The sequence below is a fragment of the Lotus japonicus genome, chromosome 3, assembly GCF_012489685.1.
Source record: "Lotus japonicus ecotype B-129 chromosome 3, LjGifu_v1.2".
Taxonomy (NCBI): domain Eukaryota; kingdom Viridiplantae; phylum Streptophyta; class Magnoliopsida; order Fabales; family Fabaceae; genus Lotus; species Lotus japonicus.
Window position 1 is genome coordinate 22,196,703 of NC_080043.1, and position 14,745 is coordinate 22,211,447.

Below are 14,745 nucleotides of genomic sequence, written 5' to 3' on the forward strand. Positions count from 1 at the left end.
CTCAGAAGTTTAAGAACAGTGAAGAAATAATGCTAAGAGAATGGTTCGTATATGTTGAATATTTTCAGCAAAGTTTCTTAGCCTCTTTCTTCTTTCTTCAGCCTTTATATACTCCAAGACTTGTGATGTAGCCGTTGCTAGGGTTTTATCCGTTGGAGTGGCAATTCTGTAATATCAGACTGCTAGGTTGTACAAGGTAGGTGGCGGACAGACTGAGATTTGTACGACGTTGTACTGTGATAGTGACATGTCTTTTCACCAGTTGACTTGAGATGAAGGAGCTTCAGATGAACGTTGATGAAGCTTCTGATCATCGTCAGATTGAAGCTTGGATTCCTCTGACCGTGCAACTTCTGCTTCTGAACAAGTTCCTCAGAACTTCTGATCGTCAGAGCTAGAATAGCTTGGGTCTTCAGAACCAACTTCTTGTAAGTCTTCAGAACTTGAGTCTTCTGCATATGGACCGTTCCACTGGAACATCTGGCCTTCAGAACTTCTGACTTGAGTTCTTCAGATCTTCTTGAGAGCTTCCATCTTCAGAGCTTCTGAAGCTTTTGCCACTGTTCAGAACGAACATGGTAGGATGAAGAGCTCTCTTTTTAGTAACCATTGGTTCTTCTTCTGAACGAATAGGCTTGGGTCAGATTCAGAACCTGTTTGTCACAACTTAAAAAGACAAACGTTAGGGTACCACAATTGTTCATCATCACAAACCTTAATTGTAATCATCAAAATATAGAGATGCAACCACTGATCAAACCTTGATCTTACATCCACAACCAATAGTCGTAAGACTAATCTCTCACTCAATGTCAACGCTCTCAGCGGTACGAGGCCGGCGGCCAATGTGTGAATTTACTCAGATGGGTGAATTACAGTCTTGGGCCACGGCCCATGAGGAATGTGTGAACCCAGCCCGATATCACGGTTCGTGTCAGTCACCACTGCGTGGCGCGTTGGACAGTGGACGCATCGCATTGCAACGCAATAAACACGAGGGACTCATTTCTCTCTCTGTTTCACGGCGACGCTATTGCAATGAGTTCACCGGAGACGCGGCGGAACCACTCCATTACGTCATCCAGTTCCACCACCTCCGACGACGGACCTAGTCCTCCGATCATATTCCACTTGCCGCACCTCTCATTGAGCCTCTTCGACGGCGAGCATCAAGAGCCCAACGGATCTTCCCTCCGACCCTCCTCCGAGCCGTCGAGCCCTAGCACCACCGCCACGAGCACCGTTCGCCATGAAATTGAGGAGATGACGATCCATGATTCCGCCGGAGCCTCCAGCTTCCCTGAGAAAAAACCACATCACGATGATGATGAGGTATTCCCATTCCCTATTTGCTCACTTCAAACTTGCTTGCACCGCACTGCACTGTGTTCTTGTTAGTTAGTAACCATTTCTGATTAGTGATTGTTGCAGTTTCGTGGAGAATTGTGTGGTAGCCATTGTGATTGATCTATGTAACCTTGCATTAATATCAAGTTAATTGGTAGAGGAAATTCATTTGTTTTAGTATTTAGTGTTAATTTTGAGCTTAAATTTGGGTTTGTTCATGCAGTTACTGATTATTTTCAAAGACATGCTTGCCTCCATATGGCTCACTAATCACTATAATGAACTAGTCTGTAATGAATGATTTCGAAGTTCCAGTCGCAGATTTAGAAATTAGAAAAGAAAAGACTAATGAATTCAAAACTTCACTTCTTTGTGCTCTGTTGTTCCCTAGATTTCTTCCATGATGATTAAGTGTGGGAATAGAGGGTTTTTGTCCATCCACAAACAACTACATTATCCCATTTTAAACTCACTCAAATTTCCATATGGTGGTCGAGGTTTTGAATTGTTTACATAAGTAGAACCTGTAGTTAAATAAAGAGGAGGGGGGAGCACATATGAGGATATTCTGTTGTATTTGGAATTCTGGATGCAAGGCATAATTGAATGCATGAGTAAAATACTCAAATGAAAAGAAATGGTGTGGAAAAATGGGAAATGAAGCTGCGTCCTATACAACCATGACTACATATTGTTTTAGTATCAAACATTAACTTCCTTGCGAACTCCACTCTACTGTGATAGATAATATGATTACTTGAGCCATTTGGCAATTCTGTTTTAAGTACTTTAGCTTTACTCATACAGGCATTTATTTTCAACTTCATGTCCTGTGAGGCATTACTCTGAAGATACCTGTAATATCATGTTCTGTTTGATTAATGAATAAAGTGCAGGACGATGCTTCCATTTCATGGAGGAAAAGGAAGAAGCATTTCTTTGTTCTGAGTCATTCTGGCAAACCAATATATTCTAGGTTAGTGTTTATCAACTACTCAGATAAGCTTCGATCAATTTCTGTTCATATATCATTTTAGGATTGCAGCCTGAAATATCATGCCCCATTCCTCTATTTCTTGTTTCTCACTTTTTGTTCATTCCAGATACGGAGATGAACACAAGCTTGCTGGTTTTTCAGCAACTTTGCAAGCAATCATTTCCTTTGTGGAGAATGGGTATTGTATCTATCTTTGTTTTGGCTGATTATAGCCTGTTAGCTTCTGGTTACTGGAGTAGTCCTGAATATGTTTGATTCATTATCTGAATATAAGTTTAGAGGAATTTTTGAACTTTTCTTTTTTAATTTCAGAGGTGATCGTGTCAAATTCGTGAGGGCTGGAAAGCATCAGGTCTCTTCATACATTTCTTCCCTGTAAAAGTTTTTATTAGTGAATATATAGTTTAATTTGAGCATTTATAAGCTAGTACTTCTTGCCCCATAAATAGTATCTTATGCAAAATGAAATTCTAATCCTTTCTTATATTTGAACTGTAAGTTATCTATACTAGATATTGTTTTGCTTTTTGATTGCTGAGCTGCTCATCTTATGTTTTGTCAATTTTTGCCAAAGTTAATTTTATCTGCAAGGTATTGTGTTATGAAATCTTAGTTTAAAGTTATGGTGCAGGTTGTTTTTCTTGTCAAAGGACCAATTTACTTAGTCTGCATCAGCTGCACAGAAGAGCCTTATGAGTCATTAAGGGGGCAGTTGGATCTTATTTATGGTCAGGTATAATTGAGTTGATCACTCGTATACCAAAATCAAATAAAATAAAATCTGGAATTCTGGATTCATTTTCTTGCTCAATGTTTCCTTATTTTCCAGTTTCTACATTTCTAAACATACTATTGCATATTTTGCAGCCATTCAAGTAACAGTTATATGATATGTCCCTGTTGTTGATACATATGCAGATTATTGTAATACTAACAAAGTCAGTAAACAGATGTTTTGAGAAGAATTCAAAGTTTGATATGTCACCCTTGCTTGGTGGAACAGATATTGTCTTCTCTTCACTAATCCACTCTTTTAGTTGGTTTGTTTCTCTACTCTGTGCATGTCTGGTCTTATTGTATTAAAAGAAAAATAATATAACCTTTTCTCCAAGATAGGGGTGTTTTAGATGTTATGTTTTACAGTCATCTGTGTTTTTTTGGCAGATTGGGGAGTTAAGGTTGTTTGTGTTTAGTGTTATACGTGATTAAGTAGTGAACATTGTATTTGCAATTATTTCAGGAATCCAGCCACATTTCTTCATGCCTATACTTGTCTACCTCTTGCGTATGGGACAAGGCAAGCTGCTGGTGCTATCTTGCAAGATGTTGCAGATTCAGGTGTTCTGTTTGCAGTACTGATGTGCAGACACAAGGTTTAGTTCTGTACTTAATTTGCCTAGTTATATGATTGCATAAAATGATAAAGTGTCTAATTAAAGGTTGAAGGCAGGTAATTAGTCTAGTTGGTGCTCAGAAAGCCTCTCTTCATCCTGATGATATGCTGCTGTTGTCCAACTTTGTCATGTCATCAGAATCCTTTAGGCAAGTGGAACTAACATTATTTTATTTTTCAGATAGCATCTCAGATATGGTTTGATGGTAACTGCGCTCTGAATTCAAGCTTAACTAAAAAAAGCTGCACTCTTAATTCGGTCTAGTTGATGTTTGATAGTATAGATTTTTTATTCACTCTACTTGACTGGTTTTTATCAATTCTACATGCAGCAAAAGAGCTAAAATCCTGTACAATAGCAAAGTTCTTGGGCTTTTGACATCTTTGATTTAACATTTCATTGTGTACTTTCTTACTATCTTTTCTGGGCTATAATTATGCAGGACATCAGAAGCATTTTCTCCTGTTTGCTTGCCAAGATACAATCCTTTGGCATTTTTGTACGCTTATATCCACTATTTTGATGTAAGTCAAGTTTTAATGCATGAACAATTGGCCATATGTTGTACATTTAGTTCAAATTACACAGCTTTATGTATATTTCTGGCAGGACAACACATACCTGATGTTGTTGACGACTAGTTCTGAGGCATTTTACCATCTTAAGGATTGCAGGTAAATTATGGTATAATAATCTGACCACTTGTTATTGGGTTCATGTTTTTTTTTTTAAATAAAAAAAACCAAAAGAACAGAGAATAAAAGGAAAAAATAAAGAGGAAAGAGTGTAATGGTTCATTGCGAAGAGATCTTGAGTTGAATCTCTTAGTAGCAATATATCTCCTTCGTGAGTAAAAAAATTACCTGCCATTTCATAGGATTCGTATCGAAACGGTCCTTTTGAAGTCAAATATACTTCGTGAAGTTCAGACATCCTTGTTAGAAGGTGGGATGCGTGTTGAGGATCTGCCACCCTTACCTCGTTCTGGATCATCTTCTCATTTGGGCCAGCATAGGCTTCAATCAGATTCTCCTGAAATATTGAGGGAATCAAATTCTGGCATTGGTGGTGCTGCTGGGTTGTGGCATTTCATATATCGCAGCATATATCTGGATCAATATGTTTCTTCAGAGTTCTCACCGCCTATTAACACTCCTCAGCAGCAGAAAAGGTAGTTATATTACGAATACTTGTTTGACCTTTATGCTGCTATAGCCTTTTTCTTATTTATGCATTTATGTTCATGTCAGAACTCAGAAGCATAACCCACCTTTATTGTTGCAGATTGTATAGAGCGTATCAGAAACTTTTTGTATCCATGCATGATAAAGGAATTGGGCCACACAAAACTCAGTTTAGAAGGGATGAAAACTATGGTAACTATCATTGTGATCCATGCTTCATAGTTATAATACAAACATGAGTGGATATATGATATTTGAGTCTATAGTTACGAGCTGATGAAATTCTTTATTTTGAATTCTATAACTGTGGTTTTCTCCTTTTGGGGAAGAAGGGGAGGGGGGGGGGGGATATGCCCTTTTGTGCATTTATTTCCAATGTTCATCCTGGATGTTTCAGAAAGAGTGGTTCTATGGAAAAGTAAACCCCATGTTATCTGTGAGGTGTATTTAGAGAATCATGCGTATATTTTTTATTATGCTGATAAAAATCAATTCTTTTTGTGAAAACCCAACTTCTTGAGTGATCTACCTCTCCACAGAATTCACCTTTTTGTTTTAGTTGCTTTGCTAGTTCCTTTGATTTGCATGCTTCACTGAACAGTGCTCAGACTAGTGAGTTAATTTTTATGTGGCAGTTCTGCTCTGTTGGGTAACACAGGATTTTGAGCTTTATGCTGCGTTTGATCCCCTTGCAGATAAGGTATCGTTTCTGCTTGCCAACAAGAGTTCTCAGTATTTGTTTATTTGAAAAATGTGAATGTCCTATAGTTCTTACATTTTCCACCAGTAGTAGGTGTATATTCATAATTAGCATCCAATGAAGACATGACATGAAATATTGTATGTTTGAAATCTACCATCGTATACCCTTTGCATATTACAAGTTAGAACAATGTCATTGTTAGCCTTCTTTTCATCATTAAGGTTGCTGCAAAAGAAACTAAACATCTTTGGTCCAACTGTTTGGGAAAAGGTTGCAAACGAGAGACTGGGGAATAAAAATTGCATTTATTTCTGTACTCTGGTTGGATAGATTCTTACTTTTTTTGCACATTGAGCATATGCAGGCCTTGGCAATAAAGACTTGCAACCGGGTGTGTCAATGGGTAAAAGATGTGGAAAATGAAATATTTTTGCTAGGAGTTAGCCCCTTTTCATGGTGATTTCCTATCAAACACTGTAAACATGTACGCGAGTGTTTATTTAATACAGTAAAAATTTATAGAATTTCTCCTTTCTTTATATTCCTTTCATCTATTTCTATTATGAAGTATTTGTTGAAAATTTATTATATTATCAGTTTGCTAAGTGTCATGCCCAAAACATCTCAGTCTAATGCCATCATCATCATCAGCTGTGAGAGTACATGAATCATGGATGATTACTGCTTCTGGTACATAAAGATCTAAGTATTTGAATTTTTTTTGTTTTTTGTTACTATATGGCATGTGTTGTAGCTCTTGAAGTGCTGAACTATAAAAGGACCATTTCCCTGAAAAACAAGGCATGACTAGTACTTCTAGGTCCTAGGACATATCACATGGCCAATAAAAAGGATGAGGTTTCTATCCATCCAATATTTTATTTTACTTCATTTTTCGCTTCTTATTTTTAAATATATAAGGACGAAAGCTTTTCATATGATGATGTATTGTATTAGACCTGATGTATTTTCTGCTTTTTCAATAAACAAGTATTAATCAAGAAATAAAAAATATCAAAAGTTTTGGTGGAAAAAATGCAACATGGTTCATTAATACACTTGTACAAGCTCATTATAAGTAAACTTGTTTTGAGATGTTGAAATGTCATAGGTTAAGATCATGATATATTTTAAATTAAGACCAAAATAGATATTATTTTACCGACATTATAAGTAAACTTGTTTTGAAGAAGTTTTCTTAAAGCAAAAATTATATTAATATGAGAAGGGAAAGAGCAACAGCTCTAGCAAATTATGTTTTTCTTGTAAATACAACTATATTAAATAACTTGTATTTTTATATTGTTTTTATATTTTTCGAATTTTGGTTGAAATTTGTAGTATTCTTATACCTTTTTTTTAGATTTTTCATTGGTTCGTGGACCGATCCAGAATTTTCAACTGTGGAGGTTGAGCTCCAAGAAATGCGCAACAGCTCGACCTCCACCCTTGCAGAGGATAGAAAGCTTAAAAAACTAAAACAATTTTTTTTACATAATTCAACAATTGATTGGTTGACGGTGTAAAAAAACTTGACACCGTCGGTGCATCAAACTTTTTCTCTAAAAAAAATTACAACCCTGGTTCATAAATTCCCCATGCCAAATTAAGAAATTTAGGGTTTTTTTGGAAAAAGATTGAATCAATTAGTAAAGTTGAAAAATTAAAAGAAAAGTATATAATACAATTTAATACGATAAAGTAATAAGTAATGAGAATTTACAACACTAAAAAATAATGAGAATTTAATGAATATTAATTTATTTTTTGTTAAGATTATTAATGTATTTAATTGCAAAATTTAAAGTATAAACTTTGGTTATGAAATTAGTTCACATCCGTCATGGAAATATAATAAAGGTGGTTTAGTATATCAGTGGTAAGGCATATACTAATTATTTTGAATGCATTAAAAAATAGGTAATGGTTTTGCAAGAGAAAGAAAAATTCATTTCTCAATATAAATTTTTATTTCTTTATTTATTCACTTTTAAAAATTTCAAAAAAAAAAAATACCAAGCTTTTATTCCAAGTGTAAGAAAAATATATACCAAGCTCTAAAGCTAAGGTGTTAGTTATCTATTGGCCTAATTATTGACAAGATTTTTTTTTTTTTACTTTTCAGTGAAAAAAAAAAGAATTGAAAAAAGATGTCATTTATGACAAGAATAAGACGCTGCAAAAACGCATGTATTTATAATTTCAAAAAAAGTTAAAATTACTTTATTATGAATAAAAATTATTAAAAAAATGTTATAGTAACTTATTTTTTTGGTAAATGTTATAGTAACTTATTTGATGATGTTAAAATGTGTTACTTGATTTAAAATATTTGAAACTTAATGATTATTAATTTTTAAAATTTATTAGATGTTAATTATTAAATCAATTATTAAATTTAATTAACATTAGTTATTTGCACAAAGAAAATTGTATTATTGAAATGTCTCAATAAAATAATTTCTTATTTTATTATATTTTATAATTTAAAATTATATAATTTTTTTAAAGAATTTAAAACTATTTAATAAATGAAAGGAGTAATTTTTAGAGAAATAGAAGTATATTTAAGTCGACACTTTAATTAATTTGACCAAAACGGCAAGTTCAAAAAGTCTGCTTTGTCGTGTAAACACTCCCTAGTGGTGAGTGAATGCATGGTGAAGGCTTTTGAGGCAACCAAGACAAAGTCTGAGTATAAAGTTAAATAAATTAAATACATAAGGCAACTAAGATCTACTCCTATAGTAAAGTATATAAATGTTAATTAATAATGAACGTTACTGCAATCAAGAAACAGCGTGAAGTAAATACTCTACTATATAGTTTTGGATCACATGAGAAAATTCATCACTTCCCTTCCATGCACTGCTCCAACTTAACGTTAAAGTTGACTCCCAACAACAACGCAATAAATAACTTTCAATTTTTTAATATTTCTTTCGTATAAACATCCGGTACCAGGCCACCCTTTGGACACCGCCAGATTCGAGATTTAGTCACAGTTAAAGCTTCGTCTCACACCTCCCCCCGAGATTATTGTGCCGGATCGAACACGAGATTTCTTCCGACACACTCGATCTGTATTGCCAACTGAGATATCGTCTTGAGTATATTTTAATATTTAATATTAACACTCCCAAACAAAAAAAATAAAGTAGTTAATTTCTCTCTCTCTTTCTACTCTTTTGCTTTCTTCTTCCTTTCTTCTACTACTTCAGTTTCTTCCTCTCTCTAACCTTCACTTCCTCTTTCAGTGAACCCTAGATTCTGTTAATCTCTCCGGCGACGGTTTCCGGCAGAGACGGCGGTGAATCGGGTGGTCCGATCTGTCTCCGGCTACCATTTTTGTTGGCTCTGAGCGAAGTGAGTGAGTGAGATTGGGGAGGGGAAAAATGTACAAGAACCAGCTTCAAGAGCTGGCGCAGCGAAGCTGCTTCAATCTTCCTTCCTACACTTGCATTCGGGAAGGTCCTGATCACGCGCCGAGGTTCAAGGCCACCGTCAACTTCAACGGCGAGATCTTCGAGAGTCCTCACTACTGCAATACTCTCCGTCAGGCGGAGCACTCCGCCGCTGAGGTCGCTCTCAGTTCGCTCTCCCACCGTGGTCCGTCTCACTCCCTCGCCGCTAAGATCCTCGTGAGTTCTCTCTCTCTCTTTGTGTATCAATGTTGCTTTTAGTTTTAGGGTTTTGCTTTTTTTTTCTCAGTTCTATTTGCTTGATTACTGTAACGGAACCAAAAATGGAAAATGATGATAAAGGTGTTTGCTATTGTGCGCGTGCTGTTTGCTATTGTGCGCGTGCTGATGAGCTTGGACTGTTTTCTGATTGTGAGTGACTCTCGGTGAGGGGAAGCTTGTGGTTGTGGTATCGCGCCGTCGCACGGGGTGGGTCACGCCGGCGCTGCTCTTAGGCACGGTTGGGTTGGGATGTGGAATGACTGAAGTGCCCTTGGAGTTGTTTGATTGGAGAGAAGGTAGGAACAGGGTGAACTGGAAAATGTTGGTTGTAGGATCATGTGGTGGTGAGTGGGTAGACTACTACTGTGTGTGCAGTGAAGTGTGGAATGAACCGCAATTCTGTGTGAGGAGCTTTGTTTCAGAGCTAAGGTTTTCAGTTTTCAGTGTTTTTCAAGTGTTGATGATACTACTGTTATTTGCCGAGAATGAAAATGAAAATTGCTATGTGAGGGTAGAAACATGAACAGCTTTTGGTTAGTCTGGGGTGTGATTTATAACTTGATGCTGACTTCATGCACCGGCACAATGCTGTAGTGTTAGTGTCTAGCGCTTTTGTGTGATATAAGGAATGACATGTATGTTTCTGCTCTCTGTTTGTGATTGTTTGGGCGAAGTGCTAATTATCTGAATTATGTATGTTGCTGAAGATAGGTCATGGATAGAGCATGGCAGTTGGAAAATTTCCCAGATTCGCAATCTGGTTTTTATTTAAGCCATCATTCCTGTCAGTTGCAGTTGCATTTGAATCCGGATATGGTTTAATTTTTCATTTTGAGTGTTGCATTTGAATCCGGATATTGTTTAATTTTTCATTTTGAATAAAGGCTATTATTGTATTGACAAGACAAGGGACAACAATGAACTTCATCAAAGTGAGTTTGGATGAGAACTGCTGAGTCGGGGGGGGGGGGATATTTGGTATTTTTATGGCATAATTGGGCAATTGGCAACAGTAGTATTCGAGGTGAAATGCAGTAGTTTTTTATTCATGCCCCATTTGTGTTAATCCTCTTATTCAAACTTGTTAGAGTCACAATGTTACCAATAATTGTTGTTTCTAGAAGAAAGTTGTGGTATTGAACCTGTGATTATTAGTGCAAATTTGCAATTGATATGTATAATCATTCATAAGATGTGGTAGTCTTTGTTAGATGTACCTATGTGAAAGATAACATGAATGTGTTTCTAAGAACAGGAGTGAAATTTATGCTACTCTGCTGTATAACGTGTAAAATGTTCACTTTTCTGTAAACTTCTAGTGCTTTTTGTCAATTTGCCAATTAAAACAAAAATCGGTCAAATAATATATTTGATTCACCATTTGACCCAAGTAGTACATTCTCTGCAATTTCTTCTATGAGTCCTTGATCTACCCCTTGTCTTCTAAAGGGGAATATGTAGTAACCCCAGCATATGGTGCAGGGTTCTATATTTTTTATGTAGTATGCATACACTTATCTGTCTCAAATCTTTTTTTTGGTACATATCTGTCTCAAATCTAAGTATTGTATTCACATTAAAGGATAATTTCTATTTAAAATATGTTCTTCTGTTAACCTGGTTACCATTGTTAATATGTTTATTAATGTCCATATACTTATCATACTCTTTTTTTCTTAGGATGAGACTGGAGTCTACAAGAATCTCTTACAGGAAATTGCACAGAGAGTAGGGGCTCCATTGCCTCAATACACAACATTCAGGTCAGGCTTAGGGCATTTACCTGTTTTTACTGGAATAGTGGAGTTGGCTGGAATCACATTTACTGGTGAACCTGCCAAGAATAAGAAACAAGCTGAAAAAAATTCTGCTATGGCGGCTTGGTCATCTTTAAAACAATGTAAGTGGCTGTCTCGCTTTTCTCTAAAAAATTAATTGTTTTTACAGAAATATCTATTTGTCCTCTGAATGTAGCATTATACTTTGACTACAAAATGGAACACTGGGAGTATCAACTCAAGCCTGTTTTCCCTGTGTTTTCTGATTCTTTTAATACATGTGATTCATTTCTGATAGGGCCAATATGATCTTCAACACAGTATTAACGTGCCTTTTAGATGCCTAACACTGAAGTATTTTCATCCCCAGTTAAATTTTATTTAAAATTATGTCTGAGAAAGCTTTTCACATGTCTTTGCTGCAAGTTAGGGTTTGTTTGGGTTGTAAAAACATTTTACTTTTCTTTTCTATGTTCACTTTTAATTACAAGAAGGCCACTTTGTTTTCTATTTTCCAAGTTTTGTATAGAAAACGGTAAAAATTATAAATAAATAGAAAGTTGCATAGTGTTCCATATAAAATTTTGAAAACATGAAACAAAGTGAAAAGGTGACAATTTTGTAATTGAAATTGAAAACAAGAGATGAAAACATAATTTTTTTTACTAATGAAACAGGTCCTGAACAACCTTTTTGTTTCCTGTTTGAGTCAGATTTACAGTTTTCCATGGAAATGATTGAATATGAATTGACAATAGTTTTCTTTCTCACCAGTGGCCAAAGAGACTGCTAGCTCTTCAAGTGAACCAGAGAACAATGACGAACTAGAACAGATCACTATTGCACGGGCTTTACTGAACTACCGTCTGAAGGAAAAGATGGCAATGTCTGATCCAAATGCTCCAATTCCATTTCAGAAGAAGTTTCAGATTCAAAGTCCCAGGCCAACCAGTACTCAACCTCCACCCCCCAAAACATCAAAGATCCTTCCTCTAATTTGCCAAAAGGCAGCACCTCGAAGCAGGCCTTCATTGGTAACAGCAAATGACAGTGTTCGAAGCAAACCTTCTTTTGCAACAGCTAATGATAATCCTCGAAGCAAATATCCACCAGCAGCAGCAACCAGTGACAGATCTGGGGTGCCACCACAGTCTTCTGCTCTGGAAAGCCGGGTATTCCGTCCCCTGAAGTTCCCTGCGGCAGGAGCAGCACCTTATGTTCCCCTACGACAAATGAGATCACCTTGCCATGGGGTTGCACCTCCAGTGACTGTAAGGAACATGGTACCTGTATTCTCTGCACCACCCCTTCCACCACCTCCTACAGTGCATCAGGTAATACGAGCTCCTCCTGTACGAGTTGCTCCTCCAGTCAATATTCGGCAAGCTATTCCTGTATATGCTGCTCCGCCAGTGCCAGCAAGAAAAGATGAACCTTCTCTCATACAAAAAGATCTGTCTACTATTAGTATCCCTTGCCAGCAAGATATACTGCCACATAAAATTCAAGAGACGGGCAAGGCTGAGAACAGCCTACCAGTCAATTTTCAGCAAGCTATTCCTGTATATGCTGCACCACCAACAAGAATAGATGAACCTTCTCTTATACAAAAAGAAGAGCTACCTACTATTAGTACCCCTGGTCAGCAAGATAAACTGCCACCTAGAGTTCAAGAGACGGAGAACAGCCCATCAGAATCAGAGACCGTGCGTAACTTGGAGAAGCTGAAAATTTGAAATTTATTGGAGTGGATCTAAATTGAAGGCAACACCATCATGCTTTTGTGCAGATCTAGAGCTTGTTTCAGATACTATGGTGATGTTCAGTCATCTCTTCCTTTTTCCTTCCTCACCCCATTTTGTCCCGTTAAATCCGACAGTTCGCTCAGGTTAATTAGCATCAGTTGTTAAATATCTGTGAAATTCAAGAGCAAATTGGCATTAGATTTACTGGTATTTTTACTTTATTTATGCATGCCATATCTTAGAATAGCTTTTCAGCTAGTTTGTAAGCTTGATTGTTGCTCGCTTTTTGTGATTATTATTACTCTACAATTGCTTGTGCAGTTGTGGAATTTCTGCTTTACTTTTCTGTTACCTCAATAGTTGCCTAACCATCATGGTAAGTTTGATTTGTGAGCTGAGAATGTCTTTGGAGAAGAAAAGCCCCAGACCTAGCTCTATGCTAGTTCTGTTGGAAACCTTACCCCTGTAACGGACCGGAAATAGCTTATTTAGTTTCTATGTTAACCCCGGTCAGTGGACAGAATTCTTATTAGGTTGTCCTATTATTGTTAGAACTGGAGCTACAAGGGTAGAATCAGTGTTATCTAAATTGCTATGGCAGAATCTCATGGCGGATTATTGACTCTCCGCCGTGACCTATAATCCTCCACCCGCCATCATTACTTGTCAAATATGGCGGGTTTTTTGCTCTGCCATTAACAACATTGAGTAGAATCGGATTCTCCGGTAAGTTCCAAAACTAGGTATGCCTTCCATTCCATAGAATGTGGATCAATGTTTTCTGATTAGTATCCGTTATCTTCACACTAATTTTCATTACACTCAGCATATTTGGAAACTTTGTGGGACAACACGGTGACATTAAGATCACTTCTAAACTACAAGTTGTAGCTTCTTTTAGGCACAACTTCAGCCTAACACACTGTCTTGACATTAGCTTTGAGTAATACTCCAATTCAAACCTAGGATTGCTGGAGGTTGTCTTTATTCATGTGGATCAATATTTTTATCCTTCTCCGTTCAAAATGCCTTCTCGTGTCAAGCTGATGGTGATTTGTTTTGTCAATGAAGAGGGACATCAACATCCAACGTTAGTTCCATAGAATAGAATATAGTATTAATCCACTACTACCTTTGTTGTAGAATTTCCATTCTCATCTCCTCTCTCTCAATCATCTTTGCCACGTTCTGATCACTGAATTGAATCCCTCACTCATATTTTTCAAATGTGAAGTAATAATAAATCAGAAGAAACATCTCACCTACCTGTAACCTGTGAAGTCATTTTCATCCTATCTTTGAATCACAAGCATTTCTTGTATAGATCCGATTAAATACTGTTCAAATGCTACCACTTTTTCACTTTGTAAATCAGTATGATACAATTTTCAGATTCTATAATTAAACAAGCAGAGCCCCAACCGGGTAATCTGGAACCTTTACTGTGTCGGAGACTTAAATGGAACTACAGAATGACTTGTGGGGAGGTAGTTGGTGTTAGTTTAATGCATATGTTTGAATTGGACAGAATTTTAAATGTGTGTTCAGATACACAACAAATAACCAGGGCGAGCCAAAATCACGGTGAACAAAAGCAACTTCTCTTAACTTTTGGGATTGTCCAATGTCCATCCTGATTTTGGTTTCACCGTTATTTTTCAACCGTATCCAAATATTCACAAGTCGAATCACGTTTCTTCCTGAGTCAATAATATGAAGTAGGCCCTAATTTCTAAAAACATAATAATCAGGAAGTGTAAATATATGTTATAATTGAGCCCAGAGTTTCCCAAAATATCTAATTGGCTATTTTCATTCATTTATTGTAATGGAACATTGTTTTGTCTGGCTGGACTTCTAGCCTGTACTCTGTAGCAACACCTCCCTTTCCTTCTGCATGCTTATAAATTGCTT

General features: G+C 36.5%; 2 protein-coding genes across 3 annotated transcripts; both read left to right on the forward strand.

The window, feature by feature from the left end:
* The first annotated feature begins 950 nt into the window (after nt 1-950).
* Nucleotides 951-6,542, forward strand: LOC130748693 (vacuolar fusion protein MON1 homolog). Of its 2 annotated transcripts, XM_057601936.1 has the most exons (15): nt 951-1,332; nt 2,244-2,323; nt 2,451-2,522; nt 2,657-2,696; nt 2,976-3,077; nt 3,263-3,384; nt 3,585-3,717; nt 3,795-3,886; nt 4,181-4,262; nt 4,348-4,412; nt 4,616-4,909; nt 5,023-5,114; nt 5,558-5,622; nt 5,990-6,109; nt 6,223-6,542. In XM_057601936.1, the coding sequence occupies exons 1-14, from the start codon at nt 1,039-1,041 to the stop codon at nt 6,083-6,085; spliced, it is 1,629 nt and encodes a 542-aa protein (XP_057457919.1). In that variant the 5' UTR covers nt 951-1,038; the 3' UTR covers nt 6,086-6,109; nt 6,223-6,542. The 2 variants fall into 2 exon arrangements, with proteins under 2 accessions (XP_057457919.1, XP_057457918.1); XM_057601935.1 differs by lacking the exon at nt 6,223-6,542 and having other exon boundaries at nt 5,990-6,164.
* Nucleotides 6,543-8,796: 2,254 nt separating this feature from the next.
* On the forward strand, nt 8,797-13,171 carry LOC130747559 (double-stranded RNA-binding protein 2-like). The gene is made up of 3 exons (XM_057600531.1): nt 8,797-9,266; nt 10,989-11,208; nt 11,861-13,171. The coding sequence occupies exons 1-3, from the start codon at nt 9,021-9,023 to the stop codon at nt 12,820-12,822; spliced, it is 1,428 nt and encodes a 475-aa protein (XP_057456514.1). The 5' UTR covers nt 8,797-9,020; the 3' UTR covers nt 12,823-13,171.
* The last annotated feature ends 1,574 nt before the right edge of the window (nt 13,172-14,745 follow it).